The sequence below is a fragment of the Acinonyx jubatus genome, chromosome E4 (assembly GCF_027475565.1).
Source record: "Acinonyx jubatus isolate Ajub_Pintada_27869175 chromosome E4, VMU_Ajub_asm_v1.0, whole genome shotgun sequence".
Lineage (NCBI taxonomy): Eukaryota > Metazoa > Chordata > Mammalia > Carnivora > Felidae > Acinonyx > Acinonyx jubatus.
In genome coordinates, this window is record NC_069395.1 from 67570068 (window position 1) to 67596065 (window position 25998).

The window sequence follows — 25998 nt, forward strand, 5'->3', positions numbered from 1 at the left end:
CTTTTGGAAACTTCTGTCCTTACCTCCCCCAACTCTATAACCAGTCACTCCCCACGACCCCAGGGTGGCCCTTTCTACCCCTGGAATCTGTCCCCGTCCTTTAATGAAACCACCTTTTTGCACGGAAGACCTCTCAAGAATTCTTTCTTGGCTGCCGGGTCTGAACCCCAACCCTTCAGACCTCACGTGCTCCATGGAGGGTGCCCGGCGCCCAGGCCTCGCGTCCAGGCTCCGGGCAGTAAGAGCGGCTACACCGGCATGGGACGCACCCCCATCTGAGCCTGCCCGGAGGGCCCGGGGTTTCCATTCACCGCTTCCTGAAGGGTTCCCACCGGCGGGCCAGGTCTCACGGAAGTTCTTCCGGGCTGGGACTTGCCCCTCCTAAGTCTTCTGCGACCCCATCGGCCCCGAAGGCTCTGATAGTTTCTCCTGAGCCCAGTGGCAAGCCCTCTTCCGGGACCCCCTACCCCCCCAACCTCCAGGGAGGCGAGGTGGGTCCCGGGAAGCAGGGGGTGTCTTGTCTACTTCCGCCCCTTCCACCCTTCAGGAGGGTGTCCGGATGCGCCCCACCAGAATGAGGAGGAACCCCAGGGACAGAAGACGGGGGACAGAGGGAGGAGGCCGGGGGCCCTCGGGGAGGCCGCCTGCCCAGCCTGCAGCCGCTCACAACACGGACCCGCCACGGGGCGTAACCACGGCGCGAACGCCCGCCTCCCACGGTCTTTTGAACATGAAGACCGCCTGGCCCCCTTCCCTCAGCACGTGTTCTTCTGTCCCTTCCCCGGAGAGCTGGTCACCTCGCTTCCCGAGCACCCGAGTGCGCGGATTCCGCCGTCTGGCAGCCAGCGAGTCTGGAGGCAGGAGGCCCAGAGCGGCGCACTCCCCCGAGCCTCTGATCGGGTTCCTGCCGGACAGGGGGCACCCCATTCACACCGCGCCTGGCACCTGCCTCGGCGTCCCCAGGGAGCCCCAGGGAGGCCGAGGGGGATCCAGAGCAGAACCTTCCAGTTACAAAGAAGTAAGTCACGGGGATGTGACGTGCGACATGGGGAATGCCGTCAGTACTCCTGTCACGGCATCGTGTGATGGCAGAGGGTGACCACACTGCTGTGCGCCTGAAATATGGACAGAACATCACACGCCGATTATGCTTCAATGAAAAAAATGTTTTCTCGTTAAAAAAAAAAAAAATTGTGGCAGTAAGTTGAAGAAATTCCATGAACGAATAGATGAGAAACGTTTTGCAGCAATTTGGAAGGTAGTGTGTTCACAGTGCTTTTGACCTCCGCTTCCTCAAAAAGCTCAAGAACACTTTTTCGTGGAGGACTTCACAAAAAGAGAAGAAATACAAGGAAGGGATTGGCACAAGAGGCACGTAATGGTCTCCTCTGGGGGGACGGGGTGGGGTGGGGCGGGCGCCCGGGGTCCTCTGTGGCGCGCGTGTCCCGCCTCGTTCCTGTTGACCCACATTATCGAAGTACAGCTGTGTACAAAACCGCCGTGCCCACTGACTACGGCTGGAGGAGACTGGAGATAAGCGGCCACCTGTGAAGTCGTGATGACATTCCGTGGCATAAACCTGTCACCTCCTCCCACCCTCATTAATTTTCCTGCTCGTGATAAGAACATGTGACCTTAGATCTACCCGCTTTCTGAGTTTGTAGGCAGACGGCGCGGCGTTGGTAATCACGGCTCAGGGCACGACACACACACGGTTCATCTCCTGCGACACGCTTTGTGCCCTTGACTGGTGACCCCATCCTTGCTCTGTTGTGACCGTTCAAGTGCTAGGCGGACATTTTACGCTCCTTCCTGTGTCTGTGGCATCTTTCACAAAGGAAGCATTTTTAGAGTCGGGGCTGCTTTCGGGAAACACGGCACGACTGAGGGAGTCGCTGAGGGAGACGTGATCTCAGGTTCGAGGTCACAGAGACAGTTACACGGGCCGGGAACCCTCAGCCTCCCTCCAGCCCTGACTCACCACGCAGATGTGCCCGCCTCCGGGGCTGCGGGTGGCCTGCCTGTTCGCGGGGTGAAGCCCGTAGGAGCACCTTCCGACCCAGCAGACTGGTGTCTCGGCACCTGCTCCTGCCCTTGCCCTCCCCGGGCGCCAGGCCCGGCAGGTGTTTGCTGAGGGGAAAGGGCGCCTCTGCTTGAGAGTCTGCGGGGTGGCCCGGGCCGGGGGCAGGCGGGCTGAGCAGTGAGGGGGGATCAGGGACAAACGCAGGGTCGCAAAGCTCAAAGAAGGAGCCTGGGAGACGCTCAGGTCGCCAACCGCGAAGGACCCCCGTTTCTGTCCACTCGGGCCCGTAGTACGTGCCGGCAAGTGACGCCAACCAAGGTCATCAGGGAAGCGCGTCCTGAAGCCTGGTGGGCACGGCCGTCCGGCGTCCACCGGGGCCTGGGACTGGAGACCCAAGGGCAGACAAAGATTTCGTGAATTGGTTCAACAAAAAATGGTCCCTGGCCGCTCCGCTCTGAGCACACCCAGAGTCCCCGTGGGGCTCTCCTGGGGATGGGGGTCTGGTCAGTGAGCCGGACACACGGATGCTCACGTGCACACGGGGCACACGGGGCTCAGGGGCCGAGCGTGCCGTTGTGTGCGGACACGTCGGGAATAGCGGACAGGCGGCCGGCAAGGCCCGCGGGGCTCCCCTGCGTGGGATCGTGGTGTGGGCCCTGTGGGCCCCTCGAGGCCGGAGCCTTGCAGCCGGGCAGTCCTGTGTCCGTGCGTCTGTCCTGCCCCCTCCGCGAAGACGCTCCGGGGCAGTCCCGGCAGCCCGCCGGGTCAGCAGGTGAGGAAAGTGACCCCCGACGGCGCGAGGAGCCGGCCACAGCCAGAGGAGCGGCCGGCCGGCCTCACGGCTGAAACTCCCTTCTTTACAGACACAAAGGACGGTCGGGGACACTTGGTCCGGGGTCGGGCCGCTGCTCCGCGAGCCGTCCCAAGGCAGCGCAGTGCCTCATCCGGGGAGAGGGGACTCAAGTCCTGGAAGCCTGGCCTCAGGTCCACAGGATGAGGGGGCGCCCGGCGCCGGGTCCGCTGACCAGCTCGTGATTCGCTCGCGATGCTGATGCTGACCTTCCCGCCGCTGCAGGAGTCCCTAGAAACTTACAGAAGGTGGCCGAATCCCACGTCCCCGAGACCAGCACTGTTCACGTGTTTCAAACGTTGTGCCTGAGTTTTCCTCCCGTCAGACGTGCCGGGCGGTTTTGTCCCTGATCAACACTTCCCGTCAAATAGGCCTCGCGTCCCTGACCGGCCACCTGCCTCTGTCCCTACGCTCCCTCCGGGACACGGGGCCCTTGGGGGACAGATCCCACAGCTCTGCGGGCCTCCCCACCATCGGGACGTTTCCCTGACGCCCGCCTGGTGCTTCACAGAGTGCACCGGGCCGGCGCCCGAGCCGCGCTTTCTTTTTCGTCTCCGTGTTTAATTCCCCTCCTCTGCCGTCAGTGAAAACACGCAGGACTTTCCCACACGCACTGTCCACCCAGCCGTAACAGAGGCACGCGCACCAGATGACTGGACGGCAGAAACCGCCGGCCGCGGTGCCGACCACCCGAAAGCCCAAGGCCAAGGCGCAGGCACGGTGGGCGTCACGTGGAGGCTGGAGGCGGCCACCACATCACACCTCACTCCCTGCACCCAGGGCCCCTCGGAAGCCAGTTCGAGGGACGGGGGCAGAGGCCTGACCCGGCTGGTTTTTCGGCAGAAGGGTGGCGAGCGCCGCCGGGCTCCGTGGGGAGCGAGTGCCCGGGCAGGGGAGGCGGCCCCCGCGGCCAAGCGATGGGCTGGTACCTGCAGGGAGCAGGCCCCTGAGCACGACGCTGTGCGCCTGGAGCAGATGAATCAGACCCGAGTTTCGTGGGACATGTGTGAGCACGTGCCGACACGGGGAGTTCGCTGCCCAGGGTGGCCATCACAAGGACACCGGCGTGACCACGTGGGAAGTGATTGCATCCACCGTGGCCCCGTGTCTGATAAGGCCCCATTCTGAGGTCTGGGGGCTCGGCTTCAGCACGTCTTTCGGGGGAGACAGTTCAACGCACAGCACACGGCCAGGGTCCTCCTGGGGCCTCGGACAAGGGCAGTGCCGCCAGTGGCTCCAAGGCTTACGCTTCGTTGGCACTGGCCCCGGGGACAGGACGGAGACCCGCGTGGTGGACGGACGTGGGTGTTCCATCTCGAGGGGACATCGCAGGTCTTCGGGGCCCCCCACCTCCCACCCATGTCGTGCAGAAGCCTTCCCGGTCTCTGTGCCTCTGGGCTTTGCCTGTCCCCTCCCCAGCAGACTAGCCGTGTCCCCAGGAGACACGGTCAACCAGAGCGACAGGCTTTGGCGGGTGCACACGCCGGGCTCCCTCACCCCTCTGTCGTCAGCGCACACCCAGGAGAAGACACGGGACCGATGCGGGGCTTCGGGAGCCGCTCCGAGGTCCCGACCCTGCAGCCCCCGCCAGGACTGCCCGGGCACGTCCGCCCAGGCTCGCTCGAGGGCCACTTCTGTCCTGATCCCGCTTCCCACTCCCCGCGATCACCTTCCAGACAAGCTGTTTGTACCCACACCGTGACCTCAGGTCGGCCCTAGGTGAAACCCCGGCAGCAGCTGGTGAGGAGGCGGCCGAGGCACGCCCTGCGGGCCGGGGAGGAAGGGCCCCGCAGAGACGCGGCTCCCGGCAGAGGCAGCCGCAGCCCCTGGAGCCGCTGGGTCCCGAGCGTGTGCGCGGCAGACCCCGCAGCCGGGGCCCCGCCAGCGAGTGGGGGAGCCGAGGCCGCGTCACACGGGGCCCCCAGGTCCCGCGGGCACACGCGTGTGCGCGCGTGTGCTCGCTCACACGTATGTGAGTCCCGGGGGAGGCGGGAAGAAGGCGCGAGGCCCGCCCGCTCCTCCCGTTTCGCCGCCCACCCCGCCCAACTGCACCCGCGCGTCCACATTCAGGCGCACGTTCACGGCGAGCTGAGTTTTGAAAAGCCGACGTCACGCGGCCATTCCAGTCCCGGGACAAGAATCTATTCAAATCAGGCGGTTAGAAAAGCAGGTCATATCGGTAACGCGGGACGTGCGGGTCCCCAGGCCCAGAGGCCCCGGTGGCAGGCAGACCTTCCGCGGGCCGGGGTTGTGCCCGTGGACCCCAGCCGCCGGCTGGACCAGGGGCCGGCAGCTGCCTGGAGCCGAGCGGGGTGGGCGCGGCTGCCCCTACACAGGCCTCCCGCGCAGCGACTGCTGTGGGTGCCGGTGCGCGGTTAGGACTTGCGCTTCTTTTCAAACAGGAATACCCGCGTCGCGATCACAGGCACGGAAGGCGGAGTGGTGGCCCCGGGGGCAGGAGGAGCGTCTGGGCAGTCGTCCCGTGGGTGTAGACGCGCCCGTTCCAGAGCTAGCCGTGCGGCAGACGGCTGGTGACCAGTTTCAACACCGCGGCGTTCCCAGGGGCAGGAGGAGCTAAGGCCAGGCAGTGACCGTGCCCTCAATACAGGGTCCCCCAGCACGTCCCCCCCTCCCCCGCCCTGGGAGATGGGCGGAAGGACAGGGAAGCGGCACAGAGGGCTTTGCTGCGGTTTCTCTTCCCTGTTGTCTCCAAGGTGTCAAGAGGTGACGTGGTGTCCTCCAAGCGCCACGGAACAGCGGTGGCCCGGCCGGGCTCCCTTCCCAGGGCCCCACTCACAGGCCGGGGCTGGGCCCTGGGCCCTGGAGCTGGGTCTGCAGCGGCCGCCCCCCCACTCCCGTCCTCCCAGGCAGGGGTGCTCACTGCGTCCGGCGCCCACCTCCTTTCTTGCTGGCTAACTGGGCCCAGGTCCTGCCTGCTTTTCCAAGAACAGGGGCGGGGTGGTCTCTACAGAGCTGCGTCCTTTGCAAACCGTATGATTCTGAGCCAGCTCTTTTTTTTTTTTTTTTTTGAACTATTTTTTGTTTTATTTTTGTTAATGTTTATTTACTTTTGAGAGAGACAGAGTGTGAGTGGGGGAGGGGCAGAGAGAGAGGGAGACACAGAATCCGAAGCAGGCTCCGGGCTCCGTGCTGTCCGCACAGAGCCCGACGTGGGGCTCAAACTCACCGACCGTGAGATCGTGACCTGAGCCGAAGTCGGACACTTAACTGACTGAGCCACCAGCTGCCCCCTGAGCCAGCTCTTAAAAGCGTTCGGTGTGGGGCGCCTGGGTGGCTCAGGCAGCTGAGCATCCGACTTCGGTTCAGGGCACGATCTCGCGGTTCGTGGGTTCGAGCCCCGCACCGGGCTCTGCGCTGACAGCTGGGAGCCTGGAGCCTGCTTCCGAGTTTGTGTCTCCCTCTCTCTCTGCTCCTCCCCTGCTCACACACACTCTCTCTCTCTCTCTCAAAAATAAACATTAAAAAAAAAAAATGCTAGGTTAGATGTGCGCTCCGGGCCTCGGGAGCACTTGGAGGAGACAGCTTGAAGAGCAGCAGTCACACCCGCCCGGCCACATGGCCAGGAGGTGGGGGAGGAGGGCCACATTCCTGGGAGTGACAGACCTGATCCCGTCTTTGACACTTCAGTTGTCAGACTAATTAGGAAGTGGGCCCTGGATTCAAGAAAAATGTCACAGACTCTGAATTTGTTTCCTTAGCTGCACAATGAGGATGATGGGACTGACGGCACACGGGCAGACCCCACCCCCAGGAGCCCCCTCGGCACCGCGAGCCCCCCACCCCCTACCCCCGGGCAGGACTCTGTGCATTTGTAGCTCATGTGCATCCGCTGGCTTCTCCTCCTCAGAAAATTCGTTTGCCCTCGTAACATGTAACTGTGCAAAGCGGCAGAGATCGGCCCGTGCAAACCTGTGCAGAGCTGGGGCAGCGTCTGAGCGGCCGGGTCCCCCGGGGCCTGGAGCCGTGCCAGGTGGCCCCTAGAGGTGCAGAGACGGCTGGTCCTTCTCCCTGGGAGGCGGGGAGATGTTGGGGCCCAGCCCTCAGCGCAGAACATCCCCCCATTCAGACCCAGGGCCCCTCGCACGTGGCCCAGCGCCCTCGGTCCACATGGGGAACCGAGAGAGGCGGGTGTTGGGAGGCAGGTGGCCTGGCGCCAAGGGCTCCTGCTTAGAAGGATCTAGTTGAAGCTTGTCGTTCTGCGGCTCCTCGGAGAGCGGGCGGCCGGCCTGACTTTGCCTCTGTCCTGCTCCTTTAACCGAGTCGTCTGATTTGAAAGGAGATAACGTGGCTACATTCTCGTAGGGCGTCGTCACGCGTCTCTGGTCTGCGGAGAAAGGAGCCAACACCGGGATGGGTGGACCGCGTGGGGCCCGGGGCTCGGGAGCCGTTAGCCGGGCACCACCTCCGCTCCCGAGGGGCCACGGGAGTTTGGGTTTTGCTTGGGTCCGTCCTGGGGTCCGGGCCCCCGGTGGGTGGCGGGGGAAGCCCAGAGCGCGGCCTGGGGTCCGCGGGTCACATGTGCTCAGCGGGGAGAAAGAAACTGTCAAGAGTGTGTTGAGTTTGTCACTCCGTCTGGATTGTCGCTGAGCCCTCTCGCTTGTATTTGTCTGTTTTTGAGACGGTAGCTGGAGATTAAGAGTCGCTTTTACAAAACTGGGGAGGAGGCAGCATGTGAACTGGAGTCTGCAAGTGGGGCGCAGCGGGGAGCCCCCTCGGCTGAGGAGAAGCACCGGGCTCCTGACCGGGGAACCTGGCTGTGGGTGGCCCAGACGCCGAAGGGGCCGCAAGGGGCACGGGGCCGGGGGCCCTCTTCCCGTCAGCGCTCTGACAGCCCCAGCTGGCGAGGGGACATGATGTGCCGGTCGAGACAACAGCCACCGCAGAGGAAGGCGGATGGTGCGTGTGTGCCTGGGGCTGGAACACCTCCGCTAAGTGGGAGGGAAACTCGAGGCCTAAACCACCACCCCCCACCCCGGGCTCCTGCCGGCCCTGTTCCTGTTTTGACAAGTGGCTGCTCACTCAGGGTCACTCCCACCCCCCCTCCCCCCACCGACGGCCCGTCCAGCGGCCTTGTGGGGGTAGATTAGAGGCCGTCCTGGATCAGCAAACTGCTGGTCTACAAGGATCCGGAGCCCCACGTGGAGGGCACTGCAATTCCTCCAGGCCTTTCCCACAAAGCCCCCATTCTCTTCCTTTCGCCGAGGCCACCGATAAAAGGACGTGGGCTGTGAACACGCTCTTTGTGTGTCTGTGCATCCTGCCTTTTGGGAGAAAATGCCAGGTGTGTGTCCCAGGCCAAGAAGGGGTGTGTCGCACCCCCACGCAGCCCCGTGACAGACGACATGTCTCGGACAGGGTCCCAACCCCTTGCTGAGCCACGCCCGCCTGAGCTGCCTTCCCAACCGCCCCGAGGTTTGCATGTGTCGGTGTGGGGGAGAGCTTCCCTCCGCTGGGCCCTCCTGGGCCATCGGCCACGGTGGGCCGGACCTGGCGACCACAAAGCCACGAAGCCGCCCTCTCCCCCCCTGCTCCTCGTTCTGTGTTCTCAACCGCGTAGGCGACTTTCCAAAGTGCACCGGCCCGATGCAACCTGCACGGCCTGCCCTTCTCCCACTTGGGGCTGCCCGGGAGGTGGCACTCGCCTCCGCCCCGCGTGGCTCCCGCCCTCTGTCTCCTCCCCCTGGCCTCCCCACCAGCTGCTGCCGCTCCAGGGTCTCGGGCTTCTGGGGTGGCGTTTCCGGGCCTGCCGGCCCATCCTTCTTCATTCCACATGACTAAGGCTCCTGGAAGACGCTCCGGCAAGACAAGAGAGAACACATTTCCTCATCCGACGCGCAGCCTCCCAGCCGGCCGGGCGAGTGCGACAGGCGCCCCGGCCGTGGCCCGGCCGGTCCGCACACATCCTCGGGCCAGTCTCTCGGGCCCCACGTTTCTTCCTGAGAAAGTGTGGGCTCCCTCCATGCTAGCCCAGCACGAGGTACGCAGTGGCCTGCAGGTGGCTGTGTGCCCCCCCCCCTCGGCGGTAGCCGCACGGGACCCCCCTGTTTTAGGGGGGATCTCTGATTGCACGCGCAGTCCTTGCCCCAGAGCATCAGCTCTTTAATTTGGGACCGGGTTCTGGCCACGTCCTCACTGCCTGACGCAGTGCCTGTAGACTGAATAAGGAAATGCATTTCTGCTCTGAGTTTACACGCTGATGTTCCAGAGTAGCATTTTAGGCCGGCCCTTTCCTCAGCTTCTGCTTAGGCGCTCGGGTGCGTCGGGGTGAGGCCCTCGCCTCATCTGGCGCTCACCACGCCCGGCAGCCGTGTGCATGCCGCCCGCGTCTCCTCGGTCCCCTTCCTGTGCATGACGGGCACGTCACTTAGGGGAGAGCGATGCCGGCGTAAATACTGAACCTCTCTGGCAGGCTCGTCTGCAGAGGCGCCGGCCGGCATCCACATCGGGGGCCTCACGGGCAGCGGAGGAGCTGGGGGAGCTGCCCTGCCCTCCCCCCGGTGCCACCCCTCCCCCCAGTGCCACCCTCCCCCCAGGAGAAAGTGGACACGAGGAAGAATCTGAGAAGTCTGGCGGCAGCTTGGGCTTTGGGCTTTTTGACTAACCCCTGCTGCGACACGTTCGATAAAAAGCCAAACTCTAAAACACCAGAGTTTGGATGGTTAAAAGTTTAAACCCCAGAGATACAGCCTGACCGCAGGCACATAGGAAGTGCTCGCCCAGGCCCTGGAAGGAACTCGTTCTTGCGTGTTCCTGAGCCGGGCTCGGCAGATGAGCCGCCCCTGCCACTCGCCCAGGGCGGCCTCGGGCCAGTTTCAGCGCTGCCAAGCCGTCTCTGTGTGCGTCGCGGAAGGATGAACCCAAGGAGGCCGGATGCAGGCTCCGCGAGCAGTAGGGTCGCCGTCTTCGGAACCCCACACGCCCTCCACCTTTGGCTTTGTTCGGGGACCATCTCCGTAAGCTGCTCTCCATCGACTACGAGCCCACCTCAGAGCCAAGCATGGACCCTGCTAGGCCTGGCAGATGACCGTAAAGATCTTTCCTGCCCCCCGGGAGCTGCCGCCTCACGGGGACACACACCACACATGTATAAGCAGGACGCGGGGCCGTGAATCATTCGGGGAGTCCAAGAGCGGCGCTGGACTGCTGGGGAGTGGGGACAGGCCGCGAGGGCTGGCGTGAGTTCTGAGGTGAGCCAAGCGGACCGGAAGGGGAAAGGAAATGTGGGCAGAAGGGAGTTGTGCAAAGCCACGGGAGGATTTCACACGCCCCGCCCTGGAGCTCCCCGGGCGCCAGGTCCGGCCCCCCGAGTCAGAGGCCTCTCTGGGGAAAAGTCACTGCTGGGGACAGAAAAGGGGCTGCTGGGTGAGGAGACCCACCACCCAGGTGAGGACGGGTGACGGGACCGCCAGCCGCGGGCCTGGGGAAGGGTTAAGCGTGGGCGCCAAGTATATCGAGGGTGACCAACTGGGCGTGTACTTGTGCAGTGACAGGGCTCGGAGAAGGCAGAGCCGCCTGACGGGGGGGATTCGGGGGCCATCAGCCTGCGTGGCTGCGTCCCGCAGGCAAGGACAGCAGGAGAGGACACAGCAGACTCAACGCATCGAGTCCAGGGCGTGCTGCACAGACGGTGTCGTCTGCCATCGCGTCAGTGCTCTGAACGCTGCTCACTGTTCACACGATGGTTCTGTAAGCAGTAGTTCGGGGACCGGGGATTTTCCTAGGCGGGAAGGCCAGGAGGGGAAAGCAAAGTCCTGTGGGGGTGAGACGAGGTCTGTCAAGCAGGTTTGCTGGCCCTTCGGAGGCCAAGGCTTCTGTTTTCACCCTGAGCGGGGCGGTCATGACGTTAGAGGAATGTTGTCACATCTCACAGTACGGCTACCTGAGGGCTGTGTTGGAGACCTCCTTGACTCTTTGATCCCGCGTATTATCTTTAAATACTGTACCGCATTACACTAAATTCACCCACGTGACCGTCCGGGGACGCAGGGCTGCGAGCCTGACACCCGGGATGCCGGCTGCCGGAAGCCGCTCCTTGCCACCAGATCACAGCCCGCTTCCGCTGCAGTGAGAGGACACGAAACCTCAGCTCAGCTGCTCCTAATTTGAGTCTGTGCGTCTGAAAAAGGAAGTGAAATGTTGGATGTGATTAAACGCGGCACCTTCTTTGGGAACAGGCTACGAGTTTCAGCAGCGTGATGTAAGTTCCGTGTACAATAGGAGAAATTAAAAATTCGGCTTACAGGGAAAGAGGTGTACAGATCGTTCTTTTTGGAGGGCAGTGACATTTTGAAGTAGACTCACCCCAGTACCGTATTAGATGAGGACAGTCAAGTATGAAAATGTCACAAACGCTACCGTGATTAATAGCTCAGTTTATTAGCTGTTTTAATAAAGTACAACTTTATAGTGAAAATAACATACTAGAAAGAGCTTTTTTTAAAGCTTTTTTATGATATGCTTACAAAACCTCAGACACCAGGGAAAACTTCCCCCACAATGACGCAGCACACACATCTCCTGTGAGCGCAGCTGAAGGCGGCCAGGCGGGCCAGCTGTTGACAGTCAGGTAAGCTCCTGGTGGCGCGGGGGTCACGTGCAGACACCGTAAGAGGGGCTTCTCAACATCGCGGTCCCGGATGAATAATGCAGAAACGCCACTTTTCAGCTGTGGTGAAGTTTCACAGAGGACCTTCCTTCGGCCGTAGTGACACTTACTCCAGTGCTGCCTTGCCTTTCTGGTGCCTCTTCATTCTCGAGTAGGGACTCACTGTATCATCCGTCACAAAGTCGTACAGGACTTTGACCCAGGAGGTGTAGTGAGGGAGGCTGTCATAGTACTCAGCCGCTATCTTCCTCACCTAGGAGAGCAAACACACAGCAACGTGGGTAGTGAGCGCTGACCGAGTGCGATCGAACGGGACAGACGGATGCCCGACACAGACACGGAGAAACCACCAGACCTTCCGCCCTCCGGAAAGCCAACACTTCGTGAAAGGCAGCAGCTTCGGGAATTCTAACACAAGGCAGTTTGCATTTCAACACCAAAATATACTTGACCCTCGAGGATTATGGACTCTTTCCCATCACGCTCTGAACTGTGTATTTTCAATAGGTGAGCTGTGTACGTGAGTTACAGCTCAATAAAGTGTTCAAAAGAAACCTCGTCATGCACACCGGTTAACAACGTGCTAGTTACGTGCATTGTCACTACTTGGTAAACACCAGCTATTCGCGGAGGCAGCAGAATGCTCCCTGATACGCACTGGACAGGAAGGGTAGGAGAGGGAAGGCGACCACAGCACTGAGGACGCGGACACGTGTAAGGAGCTAAGGACTAAGACCGCACGCACTGAGCGGGAACCAAGAGGACACTACAGAGCCCTGGGCCTTACGTCAAGTGAACCTGAACCGAGCCAAGTGTGCTGGGGGCTATTCAGGAAACTTGTGAGTTCAAGTACCGCTGACCCTCGAACAACACGGTGTGAACCGCGCAGGTCCACTTAACACACAGACGTGTTTTCCAGATACACGGTGCAGTCCTGTAAATGTGTCTTCTCTTCCTTATGATTTTCTTAACATTTTCCTTTCTCCAGCTTACCTTACTGCAAGGACACAGTACGCAACACTGTTAACATATGAAACATGTGTTGACCGACTGTTTACGTCATCCGTAAGGCTTCCGGTCAACAGGAGGGCTATTCACAGTTACATTTGGGAGGAGTCAAAAGTCACACGTGGATTTTCAGCCATGCGGGGAGTTGGCACCCCAACCCCGGTGTTGTTCAAGGATCAACTGTATGGTTAATGTTGAAAAAATGACTTTGTCCAAAGGGCAACCACCTTTATAGCCTCTTTAAAAAGTAAGTAAAGGGGCGCCTGGGTGGCTCAGTCGGTTAAGCGTCCGACTTCGGCTCAGGTCATGATCTCACAGTTCCTGAGTTGGAGCCCCACCTCGGGCTCTGTGCTGACAGCTCAGAGCCTGGAGCCTGCTTCGGATTCTGTGTCTCCCTCTCTCTCTGTTTCACCACTGCTCACGCTCTCTTTCTCTCTCAAAAATAAATAAACATTAAAAAAATTTTTTTCAAGTAAGTAAAAAGTCCACTTCCTCAGGGCAGAAGTGAACACAGGCCGCACGCTGTCTTCGGGCCTGTACTCGGCCAGAAAGACACAAAGGAGCTGTGCCAGTGTCACATTAAGCTGCTTTCAAAGTTGTCTTCAGCTGTGCGGTTTCCATTTTATTTTGAAAAACGTGAAGCTTAGAGAAAAGTTGAGAGAAGAGTAAAACAGACACATGCCCTTTCCCCAGGCCCCCCAACGGAAACCGTGAGTCTCTCTCTCTGCACAGATTCACACCACGTAATTTGCTTTCTTTGCTGAGCCTTTTGAGAGTAAGTTGCAGACATTCTGTGACAACCTACCCTCACGTTCCACCTCAGTATTCCCCAGGAACAAAGACCTTCTCCCACACAGCCATGATACCATGTTCACACTCAAGAAAGTGAGTATCCGCACGGTATTAGCTATTACACGGTATAGGTTGAAAGCCTCCCCACAGACCCAAAGTCCTCTCTCTGGATTTTTCCTTCCTCAAGCACAAATCCAGTCCACAATGATTTGTCCCCATTTAGTGTTCATGTGATGTGTGTCTGTCATCAGTCAGCATTTAAAAACCTACAGGGAAATCCAAGCGTGTTCCTTCATGTGCTCCACAAACAACACATACAAGTCTGACAGGCAGGGAGACAGACAGTCCCTGCCCGCGGGACGTCTGCAGCTCTGGAATGGATCGTTCACAGACCGTGCAGGCCAATTCCAGAGGACGTGTGTATTTCCCAACAAGCCAGCACATCAATCTTAGCTGAGCCCATCGATCTAACAGTGATAAAGCAACGTCAACTCCGGCTCCCTTTGCATAGACACTGCTCCATCTCGGATATACTTTGCAAGCTGGCAGACCCTTAGCTCCTAACCCCCAAGGGCCACCCCCAGACTTAGGGATTCAGAGAGTAAACCCTGTAACACTGGGGGGGGCGGACTCGGGATCTCTACTTGTTGTCTGCTTTGATGAGCAACTCAGGTGGACAAAATACATTAGATTCCTTTTAAAACGGGCAAGTTACGGGCACCTGGGTGGCTCAGTCAGTTAAGTGTCTGATTTCGCCTCAAGTCACAATCTCACCGTTTGAGTTCGAGCCCTGCGTTGGGCTCTGTGCTGACAGTTCGGAGCCTGGAGCCTGCTTGGCGTTCCGTGTCTCCCTCTCTCTCTGCCCCTCCCCTGCTCATTCTCTCTCTCTTTCTTATAAACATTAAAAATAAAAAAATAAAATGGGCAAGTTACAACTGATTTTGGTCATATGAATGTTTCAAATGACATTAGAATGTTTCAAATCCTTTACTTACCAGTGGGAGGTTTTTCCCGGGAACGTTGGGGAAGTCATGGTGTTCGTTGTGGTAACCCACGTTGAAGGTGAGTAGATTCAGAGGCCCATAATACGAGTAAGTTTCATGTCCCTTTAAGAACATGTAATGTTCAGCTATAAAATGTCCAGAAATCGGATGCAAACCTAGACCGAGTAAGGATGCTGCCAACATGTAGACTAAAGATCTAATTCCAAAAACGTAGTAAACTATAATGTCGAAAGTGATCTGGATCACAGTATTAATCACTTCCAGGTAAGAAATCGGTTTGGGGTTGATGAACAGAGGTCGAAAAGCATAAAAGAGAGGCTGAAGGATAACCCACATGAACTTTCTGAAAGTGGTACAGAAAAACCAGCCTTCAAAATCGGTGGGAATGTCCACATCGATGCCATCACCCCCAAGGTAGCGATGATGGTCCATGTGATACCTCTTAAAGGAAACGGAGTATGGAACACCAATGGGAAGATTAGCAAATATTCCGAACCAACGATTCCACAGAGCTCGGTTGTTGCCGAAGGCGCTGTTGTGGGAGACCTCATGGATAGCCAGGGTCATGGAATGGTTAATGCAGCTGCCGAAGGCGTACGCCCAGAACAGGACCCACTTCCAATCCAGGTCCTTCACCAAGTAAAACGCAACCAGCTGAGTGAGAACCATCAGCACTATAATCCAGATCAAGTTGGGATCGGGTTTCATCAAGGACTTTATCTCTGGATACTTTGCTGTGAAGAAAAAACAAACAATCAGGAACTGAGTAGAGTACATAATAGTTCTGTAATTCTAATTAAGCCAACGCCGTTAAATTAACCCATGAATTAATTTTTTTCTCCAAATCATTAAATGCCCTCGATTAGAGGGAGGGGTATGTTCTCATAGTAAAGGTACTAAGTACCATGTCGCCACAAATTGAGAATTTATGCAGTAAAAATTAGCCTCAAAATCTAGAGTCTCCATACTAACAGAAAGAAAGTCACACATGAGTAAAGATTTCATGGTATCCGATTCCCTTTTCACCCCTAGTAATTCTTTGTATATAAAATTTATAAGTTTTACAAAGTTGTGATCATAGTCTGAGAAATCTATCCTAGCGCCTGACAGAATGTATTATATACTTATGACAATACATGTATATACTTATATATAATGCATATGCAATCTATTTGCACATATAAATACTATATTACAGACAGTATGTACTGAGATTTCATAATTTCGTTTACAGTGACTAAATCACTTCTGGTTGCCAGTTTTAACTTCTACCCACTTCCCTATTTGTAGACATTTAGATTTCTAATATTTTTGCCAGCGTAGGCTTCTTACAGTCATCAGGATAATACAGAAAGGATTCTGCTGATTTACAATGCCACTTTCCTAAGGGCTCATTTCTGTGTTATAACTGCTAATTTGTTGGGTTCTTATTCTCTCTGTTGAGCACATGCACAAATATCCAAGCAGGAGGAAAAAGGCCAATAGCAAAAACTCTGCATCTCAGCACGTGTCCCCCAAGGGCAAATGCTGACTCTTCTCTGGTCTCACGGCCTGCCTGTGGAGGGAAGCCCAGGCATGATGAAACTTTGGTTTTATGTGCTGCTGACTAGGTTTGACCCAGGACGGCATAAGGACAAAGGACCTTTTACTTTTTTTTCTTAATATTTATTTTTGAGAGAGAGAGAGAGAGAGAGAGAGAGATGGAGCATGAGCGGGGGAGGCGCAGAGAGAGAGGGAGGGAGACACAGAATCTGAAGCAGGCTCCAGGCTCCGAGCTGTCAGCACAGAGCCCGAGGCGGGGCCCAAACCCACGAACCATGAGAGTGTGACCTGAGCCGAAGTCGGGACGCTTAACTGACGGAGCCCCCCAGGCGCCCCAGAGGCCCTTTCTCTGGAGATGGGTCATTCAGAATATTTTTGAAAAGATACGGAAGGGAAGAGTGCAGCTTCGCCCTCTTTTCCCTACACGTGACATGACGAACTCAACCAAAGCTTAAACTACAAGGCAGGAAGCAATTTCATCCAGTTTTATATATGAGACATGGGGGTGGCGCTAACCCCCGGTGAGTAACTCCCACTTCTCTCTCTCCACTCCCTCTAATCTTTGTTGATTGAGTTCATTTCATCAAATGTTAATCAGGTTGTAGGCAAGAGACCAAAAAAAGTAACCCTACAGGCCTAGACGTGAATTAGTTTAAAACCAATTTTCCTCGTATGAATGAAAAGTTGTTCAGTCATACGTTAAAATAGGAGCATTTGGGGAGCAATTTCCACCACAGGAGAACAACTGTTCAGTTAATTGGTGGATAAGCAGTAACTCACTGATACTAAAATATGTACTTCTGTTTAGACAGAGCTCCGGTATTTTCACCTTATATAAGGATTCAACGGACACATCTGCCACAGCATAGAAGGCGATACACATTTCATAGGTATTCTAAAATCAGGAGGGGCATGTGGGGGGCTCAGTCATTTAGGCCTCTGACTCTTGATTTCAGCTCAGCTCATGATCTCCTGACAACGCCCCACCCCACCCCACGTCCCCAGTCCCATGTCCCTGCTCTGCGCTGACGGGGCAGAGCCTGCTTGGAATTCTCCCTCTCTTCCTGCCCCTCCCCTGCTCACGCTCTCTAACCGAACATTTAAAATAAAAGATAAAATGATGAAACTCCTATGCATTGTTCTCTAGGACAAATCAAGTTGTCCCAAGTGATTCTGTACCAAATTCTTGAAAAGCTTATTTTAGTCTGTAAAGTCTGTGCCACGATGGTACCAATATGAGTAAACAGGGAAAGAGCTTTCTCAACAAATGGTGCTGCAACAGCTGATTATCCACATGCAAAAGGATGAAGTTGGACCCCTTCCTCACACCATACACAAAAATTACCTCAAAACAGATCACAGACCTCAATATAGGAAAACTATAAAATTCTTACAAGGACACAGAAGGAAATCTTCATAACCTTAGATGGCTTAGATACTATAACCAAAAACATAAGCAACAAAAGTAAAAAACTGATAAACTGCACTAGCATCCAAAAACGCTGGTGTTGCAAAGGATACCATCAAGAAAGTGAACCCACAGAATGGGAGGAAATGTTTGCAAATCACCTATCTCATAAGTGACTTGAACCTAGAATACAGGATGAACTCTTAAAGCTCTTACCGTTCGTTACCCAATTTAAAATGGGCAGAGAGTCCGAACAGAGTTTTCCCCAAAGCAGATATACAAATGGCCAATAAGCACACAAAAGGTGCTCAACCTTATTAGTCACTATGAAGCCAAAATGAGCTGCCATTTCACACATGCTAGAAGGGCTATGTCGAAAGTCAGGCAATGGCAAGGATGTGAAGAAACTGGAACCCACGCGCGTTGCTGGGGACCATCTCAAATAGTACAGCTGGTTTGGAAGGGTCTGGCCCTTCCCTCGAAATGCTACACACAGAGCTACCAATGACCTGGCAATTCCACTCCTGGCTAGCTACCCAAGAGGAATGAAAACACATCCATCTGATAACTTGCCTGTGAGTGTTCACCGCAGCATTATTCGTCGGTGTCAAAAGGTGAAAGCAGCCCCACAGTCTACCAGCTGGCGAACGCACAAGCGAAATGTGGACATCCATCCGTACAATGGAGTACTACTTGGCCGCTAAAAGGAATAAAATGCTGACATGCTACAATATGGATGAACGTTAGGCTAAGGGAAAGAGGCCAGCCACAAGAGACCAAGGACTGTATGAATTCGCTTTTAAGAAATGTCCAGAATAGGTACATCTGGAGAGACAGAAAGTAGATTAGGGGTTGCCCAGAGCTGAGGAGTGAGAGAGACCGATGAACACAGGCACTGCTTTTCTGCCCCCAAAACACAACACTTTCACACACATGTCTTGTCATTTAAGTGTTAGCTTTCCTGAGGTTATTCCCATCTCCGCTCCTGAAATGGGACATTGAGCAGTATTTGCACCTATGCTGAAGATTATATTTTCACGGAGACATTTATCAATGACATTTGTCACTCTCCAAGTGAAATGGTTCAGTGATGTTAAGTATGTGGGAAAAGGCTCATTGCCGAGATAAGCATCAATAAGCACCTTTCCACTTCCTTGATTTTCTGAATATTAAATAGATGGCTAACTTCCAGTATTGAGGCGTTGGGTTTTTACAAGGTGGATACCAGCTTATTCTTGTGTAGCACGTTGCTAAGTCATAAGTAAAAAGTATCATTATGCTATCTCTTCGTCTAAGTGATTTGCATCATATTTGCTTTAATTAAAAATTAAAAATTTAATTAAAAATTAAAAAGCACACATCCAAGGGCACCCGGTGGCTCAGTCGGCTAAGCATCAGACACTTGGTTTCCCCTCAGGTCATGATCTCAGTTCGTTAAGCTGGAGTCCCAAGTCCAGTCCCCAGTGGGGCTCTGCCTGGACAGCCTGGATCCTACTTGGGAGTCTCTCCTTCCCTCTCTGCCCCTCCCCCACTCGTGCTCGCTCTCTCTTTCATAATAAATAAACTTAAAAAAAGAAAGAAAACACGCAACTGTATAGGTTCAAGCTACCACTTTACTGATTCGATTTTTTTTTAAATGCATTTTAAGTGGACCTACTAACTCCTGTTTGCAAACAAGCGTGAAACTTCTAACTTTAGACACCCCAGCAAAAAAAAAGCTTGCTCTCCCTTTTCACTGGGCAAATTGGTGCTGAGACAAAAAATAAAAACCAGTTAAGTACTACTCCTATTCCACTCAGCACCCATCAGTTTTCTGATTTTTTCCAAGAAGTTAAAAGCACCTGCCTTGGAAGCAACGTGACCGCGATCAGAACTCCCCCTGGAACGGCTCACTCGCCCTTTACCTACTCCTCATCTTTAACATGGGGTAACAGCCACCTCGTTACTGCGAGGCCCTACCCCGGGGCACGTCGGTGGCCCACGCAGCACGCTGCCCGGGCCCAGCATCTGGGGCCTCCGGGGAGGGGGGCCCTGCAGACCTCGAGAAGCCTCCATCCGCTGCGCGCGCCCTCCGCCCGCAGGGCCGAGCGGGGCCTAGCTCGCCGGCGGGGAAGGGCCCCGAGTCTGCGGCGGGGACCAGCCGGCGCTCCTCCGAGCGTCCGTCCTCCCCGCGCCCCCGCCCCGGACTACGCCCTGCTCCGCGCACGCCCGCGGCAGCGCCCCGGGGGCCGTGGGGGGAGGGTCTCCGAGCCGCCGAACCGCCCGCCGGGGCCGCTTCACGCCCGTGCCGCCACCGGGGCCGCAGCCGGGCCTCCCCGCGCCGACCGCCGGGACCCCTCCCTCCCAGTCCCCCGCCGCCGGGGCCGCTCCACATCGGAACCCCCTCCCCCGCAGGGACCCCTCCCTCCGGGCCCTTAACGGGCCACGGGCGCCGGGGAGCGCAGGCCGAGCTCAGAGCGCGCCCCGGCGGCGGGAGGCCGCGCGCACATAACGGGGCGCGGGCCGGGCCTCACCCAGGATCTCCTGGCGCCGGCTGGCGTGGGGCTGGTCAGTGTAGACCCACTCGAAATCCTCTCGCGCGACTCGGTTCCCCATGGCGGCGGCTGGCGGGCCCCGCTCCGGCTCTCGCTTCCGGCCCGGCTCCTGTGAGGCGGCTGCGGCGGCGGCTCCCGGCTCTTGTCAGCCGGCGGCGGGCGGAGCGGCGGAGACAGAGGCCGGGGCGGGGCCCCGCGGTCCTCCCCCTGGCCCCGCCCCGCCGGCCTCGCCCCGTCGGCCCCATTGGTCCCGCCCTTTTGGCTCCGCCCCCAACGGCCCCGCCTGCTCCGTTGGCCCCTCCCGGCTGCCTACGCGGAAGGCGGGCTCTCCCGCCGCCCGGTGGCGCCACGGCGCGAGACCTCGGGTGAGCTGTGCCGCGCGGGCGCTCGGCGGCGCCTGTCGGCCCCTGCGGGAAGCGGGGCCCGCAGGAGAACGCGGGTGCGCGGCCGCTGGGGGCCGACCGAGACGAGAAGCCGCTGCCGGCAAGGAGAGGGAAGGGACGAGGACCTGCCTGCCCCCGCCGTCCAGCCTCGTCGGGGCCGGTCACGGCCACGGCCTCTCCTGGGAGGGACGGCGGTCACACAGCCCGTTCCCACCTCTCCTGTCGAGAAGAAACTTGGGCTGAAACTACAGAAAGGAAGATGACGTTCAAAGAAAAGCACGATTTAACCCCGCGTCCCGTCTGTCAGAGAGGAGCTCAGAGCTGCGCGGCCTGCAGCCTCGGGCGAGGAGTGGGCGGGCTTGGGGTGAGGGTCCCCTCCCCGTGCCAGGTGGTCGCCTCCCCGTGTCAGAAGGTCCCCTGGCTGGTGGGGACCGGGGGTTCCAAGCCGACGCTGACGGTCCCCTCCCCGTGTCAGATGGTCCCCTCCCCGTGTCAGGAGGTTCCCTGGCTGGTGGGGATGGGGGGTTCCAAGCTGACGGCTGACGGTCCCCTCCCCGTGTCAGATGGTCCCCTGGCTGGTGGAGACCGGGGGTTCCAAGCCGACGCTGACGGTCCCCTCCCCGTGTCAGGAGGTCCCCTGGCTGGTGGGGATGGGGGGTTCCAAGCTGACGGCTGACGGTCCCCTCCCCGTGTCAGATGGTCCCCTGGCTGGTGGGGATGGGGGGTTCCAAGCTGACGGCTGACGGTCCCCTCCCCGTGTCAGATGGTCCCCTGGCTGGTGGGGATGGGGGGTTCCAAGCTGACGGCTGACGGTCCCCTCCCCGTGTCAGATGGTCCCCTGGCTGGTGGATGGGGGGTTCCAAGCCGACAGCTGACGGTCCCCTCCCCGTGTCAGATGGTCCCCTCCCCGTGTCAGGAGGTTCCCTGGCTGGTGGGGACCGGGGGTTCCAAGCCGACGGCTGACGGTCCCCTCCCCGTGTCAGATGGTCCCCTGGCTGGTGGGGACCGGGGGTTCCAAGCCGACGGCTGACGGTCCCCTCCCCATGTCAGATGGTCCCCTGGCTGGTGGGGATGGGGGGTTCCAAGCCGACGGCTGACGGTCCCGTCCCCATGTCACGTGGTCCCCTCCCCATGCCAGGTGGTCCCCTGGCTGGTGGGGATGGGGGGTTCCAAGCTGACGGCTGACGGTCCCCTCCCAGTGTCAGATGGTCCCTTCCCTGTGCCAGGAGGTCCCCTCCCCATGTCAGGAGTTCCCCTGGCTGGTGGGGACCGAGGGTTCCAAGCCGACGGCTGATGGTGCCCTCCCGTGTCAGATGGTCCCTGGCTGGTGGATGGGGGGTTCCAAGCCGACAGCTGACGGTCCCCTCCCGTGTCAGTGGTCCCTCCCGTGTCAGGAGGTCCCTGGCTGGTGGGGACGGGGGTTCCAAGCCGACGGCTGATGGTGCCCTCCCCGTGTCAGATGGTCCCCTGGCTGGTGGATGGGGGTTCCAAGCCGACGGCTGACGGTCCCTCCCAGGTCAGGTGGTCCCCTCCCATGTCAGGAGGTCCCCTGGCTGGTGGGGACCGGGGGTTCCAAGCCGACAGCTGACGGTCCCCTCCCCGTGTCAGATGGTCCCTCCCTGTGCCAGGAGGTCCCCTCCCCGTGTCAGATGGTCCCCTCCCGTGTCAGAGGTCCCTGGCTGGTGGGGACCGGGGTTCCAAGCCGACAGCTGACAGTCCCTCCCCATGTCAGATGGTCCCCTGGCTGGTGGGGTGGGGTGTTCCAAGCTGACGGCTGACGGTCCCCTCCCGGTGTCAGATGGTCCCTCCCTGTGCCAGGAGGTCCTCCCTGTGTCAGGAGGTCCCCTGGCTGGTGGGGACCGAGGGTTCCAAGCCGACGGCTGACAGTCCCCTCCCGTGTCAGATGGTCCCCTCCCCATGTCAGGAGGTCCCCTCCCGTGTCAGGAGGTCCCCTGGCTGGTGGGACGGGGGGTTCCAAGCCGACGGCTGACGGTCCCCTCCCCAGGTCAGGTGGTCCCCTCCCCGTGCCAGGTGGTCCCCTGGCTGGTGGGGATGGGGGTCCCAGGTCGACGGGCTGAAGGTCACCTTTTGGGAGAGGCCGAGACCGCAGTTGGGTTGGGTGTTAACGTCTTGGTTTGCCGACTGGGACTCGGCCCGAGTGAGTCCGTTTGGGGCCTTGTCTCCTTCCGAACAACCGCCCCCTCTTCTGGCCCGCCCCTCGGCCTGCCTCAGGACGCCAGAAATGTGAGGCCTGGGCGCCACTCCCCGCTTGCGCTCCGCAGGCCCGGCAGCGTGTGCTGACGCCCGGCGGTCGCGACTTGAGGCCCACGCCTTTTAAGTGGCTCCTCGTCTCCACTCCTCTCCTGGCGTTGCAGTCGCGGGGGGCCGATGCGCCCGGTGGTCGGCGCTGCGAACAGGCCTCCGCAGCTTCTGAGAGAGTCCAGCCGGCCGGCGAGACCGCGGTGGTCCTGCTCAGGGTGGCCCCGGCGTCTGGAGTGCGCTTCAGAGCCACGGCCCCCGAGACCCGAACCAGCCGCAATCGAGCCGGAGAAAGACCGTGTTGAGGGGGTGACCTTTCTACGGGAAGTGGCTCGTTCGGTGATTTCAGGAGGCTGAGTTTCAGCTTCGGCAGAAACGTTAATACTGGGGTGGTGGCCGCAGCACGGACGCCCCCTTGTGCGACCAAGATACGATCAAGGCCTGTCCTGCCATCGGAAACAACTCTGTCCTTGCAGAGATGCCTGCCACTGGTAAGATCTGGTTTAGATAATCATGAGAACGTGGGGGTGCGAATGTGCTGTGACTTGCGTAGGTGTTTGTGTCTAACTGGGCGAGTGCAGTTATCATTGGAGAAAGGTAAAAGCAAGGCGCTGGGTGCTGTGGCCATGAAGATCAGACTCTACGAGTGAGTTCTAAGAGGGAGGGGGGATGCGTTGGAAATAGAAGAGAAATTGGTCACGGGGAGGACCCGCTATCTCTAGCATCGTGGACAGACTGGAGTTTTTGATGGCAAAGCCAGCAGTCTGAAAGGTCGCCCCACTGTGCAATGGCCTGGGAGACACAGACGTAGGTGTTACCTTTCCGGGCCATGCCAGAATAAAGGACAAGAGAGACGAGAGAGGGTTTTATGTTTAAGTATGACGTCTTGATCTGGCATCTGGGGAGGAAGCAGTCTCCATCGATGACGTCAGCGGCTTCCCTTCCTTGCCGGTTTGTTTCAGAGGTCTCCAGTGTCTGCACAGGACCAGATGGCAGGTGGAGCCTTCTTTTGCGGTGGGATGTGTACCCAAGGTTCAGGTCCCTGCAGTGTGGCTGAGGACCGGTTTAGTCCCTTACGAGGAGGTTCAAGCGCAGTCTTTGTCCCTAGTGATCGCAAATCAGAAGGGTGGGAGAGAATTGGAAACATTAATTTGCACAGTCACAGCCAGATATTTGAGCTGGAAACATTCAGGAACCGGTCCAGTTTACGGGCATATAACACATCCTCTACGACAGCAAGACTAAAATCTAATGTCTACACAGGTGCAAACATAGTTTTCCTGTCTAGAATCACCCCCGCTTTTTTTTTTCCTACCAAGATAACCGCAGTAAACAAATGGGTTTTTTTTTTTATGAAATTTGGTCTGATTATCTACGTAGTGCATCAAGAATAGCAATTGACCATATAAACTCTTTTATTTATTCTTCTTCAGCTAAGGCAGCAGAAGAGATGGTTTATCATACACGTGTCGCGTTCAGCCACAAACAAAAACACAATTAGTGCTTTAAGTCACAGGCCCAGGGAGTCTCTCAAAGGTGGTGGTTGCGATCAGATGGTGATGGATGTTCTAGATCCATTGAATCAAGCTCTGGAAAGTAGGCTTGCAGTCCAACCACTGGTAGCAGTGTCTCTGGCCTCTGGCTTTCCTTCTTTCCGGGTGCACATACTACTGGTCTACGTGGACCTCTGCCTCATCCTTCTTCTTTTACGCTTCAGCCTGTGCATTTGCTTCTTCCTCCACTTAGCCTTCATGGCGCAGAGTTTTCCAAGAAGATGGCGCTAAGGCTGAGCCATATAAACTCTTTTTAAGGCTTGAACTTCTCATAAGGGATCTCAGACTGAACTTTTAAAAGCCTCTGAGAGGGGGCGCCTGGGGGGCGCAGTCGGTTAAGCGTCCGACTTCAGCCAGGTCACGATCTCGCGGTCCGTGAGTTCGGGCCCCGCGTCAGGCTCTGGGCTGACGGCTCAGAGCCCAGAGCCTGTTTCCGATTCTGTGTCTCCCTCTCTCTCTGCCCCTCCCCCGTTCATGCTCTATCTCTCTCTGTCCCAAAAATAAATAAACATTGAAAAAAATAATAATAAAAAAAATAAATAAAAGCCTCTGAGGGGGCGCCTGGGTGGCTCAGTCGGTTAAGCGTCCGACTTTGGCTCAGGTCATGATCTCACGGTCCGTGGGTTCGAGCCCTGCGTCAGACTCTGTGCTGACAGCTCAGAGCCTGGAGCCTGCTTCGAATTCTGTGTCTTCTTCTCTCTCTGCCCCTCCCCTGCTCATGCTGTGTCTCTGTCTCAAAAATAAAACGTTAAAAAAAAAAATAAAAGCCTCTGAGGCCAGGAAGCCAAGCCAAGGATTTTCATCACATGTTAACTGCAATACTTACAGTTTGGGTGAATTCCTGTCTTCTTGAGACCCCCCCCCCCAAAAAATGCCGAGGTTCCTGGTTCTACCAGGAAGTGACATTCCTAACTTACCTGGTAAGGCTGCCAAGAACCCTATGAACAAGGCTCCAGACCGACTTATCCAAGCAGTTCCCGAAAGCTGTGTGGTCATATCTGAGTTTATGCACCTCTCGCTCAAATATGACATTCCAGTCAAACCCTTGGTAAATAGCCAATGTTTCCAGTTGTTTCCTGTTACGAAGAGAACAGATTCTTACTGAGCTTATGCAAACAATGAACTATATGGCATATGAAATGAATACTCAAGGGTTTCTGAATTCTGGAGGCATCAGATATGGAGAAAAGGTAAATATTTCATCTTTATTTACAAAGGTATACTTTACCAAATTGCTGTTAAGTCACAAATAGTTTAAGAGAATACATTTTGCTTAAGTCTAGAAAAACAAAACATTAAGGAAGCAGCAGTGTTTAAAACAAAAGTCACAGAAAAATTACAATTATCCCTATGAGTTTATTCAATCCAATATAATTAGTTCTTGTTCTGCTTGAATCTAGTTTTTCTCTTCTGGAAATTTGTACCCAGTTTAGTTTTATGATTTTATTTAAAAAAAATTTTTTTTAACGTTTATTTATTTTTCAGACAGAGAGAGACAGAGAATGAACGGGGGAGGGTCACAGAGAGGAGACACAGAATCTGAAACAGGCTCCAGGCTCTGAGCTGTCAGCACAGAGCCTGACGCGGGGCTCGAACCCACAGACCGTGAGATCATGACCTGAGCTGAAGTCGGACGCTTAACCGACTAAGCCACCCAGGCACCCCAGTTTTATGATTTTAAAGTTATCAGAAACTTGTACTTTTCAGAGTCCTTTCCATGAATCTCTTTGAAGATGAAGCATTTTGCAGGAATGCTTTTGCAAAAGTATCAAAATAAAACAAGAAAACAGCTTTTTTAATAATAGCCATTCTGACAGGTGTAAGGTGTTATTCCATTGTAGATTTGATTTGCATTTTGCTGATGGTGAGTGATGTTGAGCATCTGTGTGTGTGTGTGTGTGTGTGTGTGTGTGTGTGTGTGTGTTTGGTTTTATTTATTTATTTATTTATTTATTTATGTATTTATTTATTTTGAGAGACACAGAGACAGTGTGGGTGGGGCAGGGAGAGAGGGAG

At 56.8% G+C, this 25998-nt stretch overlaps 1 protein-coding gene across 1 annotated transcript; it reads right to left on the reverse strand.

The window, feature by feature from the left end:
• Positions 1-11246: 11246 nt before the first annotated feature.
• Positions 11247-19973, reverse strand: DEGS1 (delta 4-desaturase, sphingolipid 1). The gene is made up of 3 exons (XM_027046350.2): positions 19767-19973; positions 14295-15037; positions 11247-11752 (listed from the first exon to the last, which is right to left on the reverse strand). Exons 1-3 carry the CDS (start codon positions 19846-19848, stop codon positions 11606-11608), a joined length of 972 nt encoding a protein of 323 aa, XP_026902151.1. The 5' UTR covers positions 19849-19973; the 3' UTR covers positions 11247-11605.
• Positions 19974-25998: the final 6025 nt, after the last annotated feature.